General features: G+C 35.6%; 1 protein-coding gene across 1 annotated transcript in view; it reads right to left on the bottom strand.

Moving 5' to 3' along the window:
• The window catches only part of PLXNA3 (plexin A3), a 304,218-nt gene extending 303,816 nt beyond the window's left edge, over positions 1-402 (bottom strand). The window contains exon 1 of the mRNA XM_053695795.1: positions 1-402. This exon is cut by the window's left edge and continues 835 nt beyond it. Coding sequence (XP_053551770.1) covers positions 1-344 — 344 coding nt within the window. The 5' untranslated portion in view covers positions 345-402.
• Positions 403-4,740: the final 4,338 nt, after the last annotated feature.

Here is a 4,740-nt window from a genome sequence, read left to right as displayed (position 1 = left end):
AGAAGCCTATTCACATTGTCAGAAGGTGAAAGCTTATGAATACATTGACGCACAATGGGAGGAGGATAACAGCTGGAATTATCATCAATTGGACCAGTTAGGTGAGAACGTAGCTCAGTCAGATTCTCAGAGAGCTTGTAAACTCTGTTGACAGCACCTAGGTAGACCTCACCTGTGTGTTTATGCACAGTGAGGTGTGTAAGAGATGTATCTGTCACTGTGAAGCTTGGAAAAGGAGATGACTGTTCACCAAAAGAACCTCCAAGAGGAATTATAAGAAGCTGCACAGCGAGGAGCCCACAGGACGTTAGGAGGCCCCTTGAGAGTCCCATTGCCAGCCCCATCAACAGCAACCACCAGAAAACTGTGTGTGGTGGTGGGGGGGGGGGCAATTCAGTCTGGTTTTTCTTCTTCACTCATTCAGCTAGATGTTCCTGAAATTACAAAAAGATACAATAAATGATGCAGAACAGAAGTAAATCTATGTTATTGCTGAAGGTTAAAAGGGTTATCTGCACAGTGTCTGCATGCAAGACTGATAACTATATAGCTCTACGGTGTGTTTATAGAAGGCATTAACAGAGTATATTTGTATACAGAGTGCTTACATGAGATAAGGAGCAGACCTGTCAACATGAAAAAATATTTTATATACAATGTACCAGAATTCACACATTCAATGACTTCATAGATTAAGTAATGTCATGGTAAGGACGTTTCACATTAAATCTAATTACAAAACAAATTCACATCTAATAGCAATACAGTATTCATGTAAACAAAAATAATAAAAAATTTTTTATATATATATACATATATATATATATACACACACACATATATATATATATATATATATATATATATATATATATATATATATATATATATATATATATATATATATATATATATATATATATATATATATATATATATATATATATACACACATATACATATATAATTCCATATCGAAGTAGACTGGCTCAAATTCCAAGGTATTTATTGTGTAAAATAGACAGATTAAAAGCAATTCACAGATATGGCATAAGCACTTAATAAAAGGGTAAGACTGCAGACGGGCATTCCATCTTACGCGTTTCGGCTATCTGCCTTAATCATAGACCATGAATATTGACATGTGCATTAGTGCCGGTGGAGATATTCGATTACACTTGGATTATATATATATATATATATATATATATATATATATATATATATATATATATATATATATATATATATATATATATATATATATAATTATACAGCACTCAGTCATACTTCATTTTAAATTATGGTTTAGATCAGTGATTGCCAACTGGGGGTCCAAGGGCCTTATGAGGCCCTCTAAACTTATCTTTGTGGCCCTTGGAAAACTAAGAATATTATGCCATAGTTTTTGTGGCCCCTGGAAAAAGTAAAGCCAAAAAGTGTGTGCTTTGGGGTTCTCAAAACGCAAAAAGAGCCCTCTGGAGTTGAAAACCGCAAACAGAGGCTTTCCTGCAACCTTACCTGTATATTCCCTGTGCCACTGGAAATTTATTTTGGTGTTTAACCCTTTAAGGACGCAGCTTTCAGTTTGCTCAATTGTTTTATGACGGAAAAATTCCGTCATATGTCCTTAAGAGGTTAATAAGGTGAATGAAGGATTTAAAGTGAAGCTAAAGTTCAATCGTTTTGAATTAAATCCTATAAATATAATCACAAATAAATGGCACTTTCATTCATAAAAATTTGTATTTTTACTTTGATCCTGTGTTATCTCCGTTTTTATTTTGCATCTCTCTATATCAGAATTCAACCCGTTTTTTTTTTTTTTTTTTTAACATGCGGGTCACGTTTTTTCACCAGTCAATTGACTTTTTGGCCGTTAGGCGGCCATCATTCAACGTCAGCATTGTCTTGTACCCTATGCGGCCCCGTTTGCTATTCATTCAATACTATGTTGCCGAGACAAATGACGCATGCTTGACTGTCAGCGAGTAGATGCGCATGCGCAGTTTATATACTCGCCGTGCACGAGCCTTGTAGACACGTATAGAGCAGGTGGGACCGTTCTATACGTCACAATATCAAAAATCAGGAAATGGCTCATGGGAGGAGTTTCAAACGGAACGGTAGGGAAAAATCAAAGCCCAATATTATAGTAATAAGTAATATTTTTAAGAAAATAACTTAGCGACTCTGTATTTCATATGCTTAAAAGTACAATACTGCAAAAAGAACGCTCTAACTTTACCTTCACTTTAAACTATGAATAGAGGTTAGCCAAATATGATCGGTTTATTCTAGAAAAAAGGCGCTTAAGAGATGAGAGGATTACTTTATATAATTATATTCAATGCCCATATACAGACTTGTCTAAAACTCTGCTTATTCCAAGGCAATTTTTTGTGACAGGAGGTCACAATTTAAGGCTTTTTTTCACTGTAATAGCAATCAAATTGTGGATATCACTGCCTAAGGAGGTAGTGAATGCTAATGCCTTAAATACAATTAAAATTGGCTACGATACATTCAATTGACAGCCTCTTTATTGTAAATAAGTTACTCGTACTTCTGTCTTAGATCATAGCCTGTATATATATGATCATAGCCTGAGGAAACAGCCAGTTGTAGGCTGAGAAACATGTTGCTTTTAAAATAAAAATATTCTTTTTAACTAATACACTTGCTGCTGGATTTTATCTGGGAATCCATCTATACTCCTGCATCAGTTTTGGGAGCTATCTTATTTGCTGAAACCTTTGAAACAGTCAGCTGGGCGGCTGAGAAGTCCCAGTCTGTGTATATTGCACCCGGAGGTGCTTTGCTACATGTAAGTGTGCATATTCCTTGGATACACATATATTTGTACAAACTGTACTGGGCTATGTTGGCTCTATATCCTCCCCTTTAGGAACCAGGAGGACCTCACTGGTGAAGAAGTACTACAGAATTATCTCTGCGCCTGTTCAGTTTGCTGGGCAACTGTGCGGTTCCAGTCTGCTTCCTTGCACTTTTTGGTGCTATTCGTTTGTGAGTATTAGTCTTACATATTTCACTTGTCCCTTGGTATTGTGGTATTAGGCCATTGGGCGCCTCTGTGTTACTATGTAATAGTCATAATTTACATGCGGCCCTTAAAGGGACACCATTTTTATTGCTTAAAAAGATAGATAATCGCTTATTACCCATTCCCAAGTTTTGCATAACCAACACTGTTATATTAATATACTTTTAACCTCTATAATTACCTTGTGTCTAAGCCTCTGCAGACTGCCCCCTTATCTCAGTTCTTTTGACAGACTTGCATTTCAGTCAATCAGTGAATCACTGAAGTGACTTCATAGGAGTGAGCACAATGTTATCTATATGAACTAATACAAGAACTAATGCCCCCTAGCTGTGGAAAAACTGTAAAATAAATGCAATCAAGGGATTAGAAATTAGCATATGAGCCTACCTAGGTTTAGCTTTCAACTAAGAATACCAAAAGAACAAAGCAAATTTGATTATAAAAGGAAATTGGAAAGTTGTTTAAAATTACATGCCTTATCTGAACCATGAAAGTTTAATTTTGACTAGACTGTCCCTTTAAGGCTTCAAAATATTGACCTGAAGTCCCTTTGTTTTAGGAAGCTGGCCGTCACTGGTTTAGATAATTATTTTATATAATACATATTGTACTATATATTTCTAGATATTCTCTTTAAGTTTAGACATTGCACTCCATATTATTTTCAAATGACATAGAAAATATTTAAGGGAACATAAATGTACAAAAAGAAATATTTGTTATATGTTAGAGCATTTCATTATTGCACTATTGCTTGTGTAAAACGAGCGCACTGCCAGGATCTAGCTGAACACATCATGTGAGCCAATGACAAGAGGTATATATGTGCAGTGCATTGGTGCTCCTGAGCCTACCTAGGTAAGCTTTTCAGCAAAGGATACCAAGAGAACAATGTAGATTGGATAAAAACAAACACTTTAAAGTATCTTAAAGGGACACTGAACCCAAATATTTTTATTTCATGATTCAGATAGAGCAGGCAATTTTAAGTAACTTTCTAATTTACTCCTATTTTCAATTTTTCTTCATTGTCTGTGAACTTTATTTGAAAAAGCAGGAATGTAAGCTTAGGAGCCGGCACATTTGTGGTTCAGAACTCTGGATAGCACTTGCGGATTGTTGGCTACATTTAGCCACCAACCAGCAAATGCTTCCCAGGTTATGAACCAAAAATGGGCAGGCTCGTCAGTTTACATTCTTGCTTTTTCAAATAAAGATACCAAGAGATTGAAGAAAAAATTATAATAGGAGTAAATTAGAAAGTTGCTTGCTATATCTGAATCATAAAAGAAAAATTGTGGGTTCAGTATCCCTTTAACACATTACTTTTTAAACAACTTCCCAATTAACTTCTATAATCCAATTTGCTTTGTTCTATTAGTGTCCTTTGTTGAAAAAACATACCTAGGTAGGCTAAGGAGCAGCAAAGCACCACCGGGAGCTAGCTGCTGATTGGTGGCTACACGTATTTGCCTCTTGTTATAGGCTCACCAGTAGTGCATTGCTGCTCCTTCAACGGAAGATACCAAGAAAATGAAGCAATGTTTATAATAGAAGTAAATTGGAAAGCTGTTTAAAATGGTATGTTCTAGCGGAATCATGAAAGGGAAATGTGGGGCTTAACGTCCCTTTAAAGGACCAGTAGATACAGAAGATTTGCATGATAAGACAAT

This window comes from Bombina bombina, chromosome 12 (genome assembly GCF_027579735.1).
Source record: "Bombina bombina isolate aBomBom1 chromosome 12, aBomBom1.pri, whole genome shotgun sequence".
Classification (NCBI taxonomy): domain Eukaryota; kingdom Metazoa; phylum Chordata; class Amphibia; order Anura; family Bombinatoridae; genus Bombina; species Bombina bombina.
This window is presented reverse-complemented; position numbering and strand designations above follow the sequence as displayed.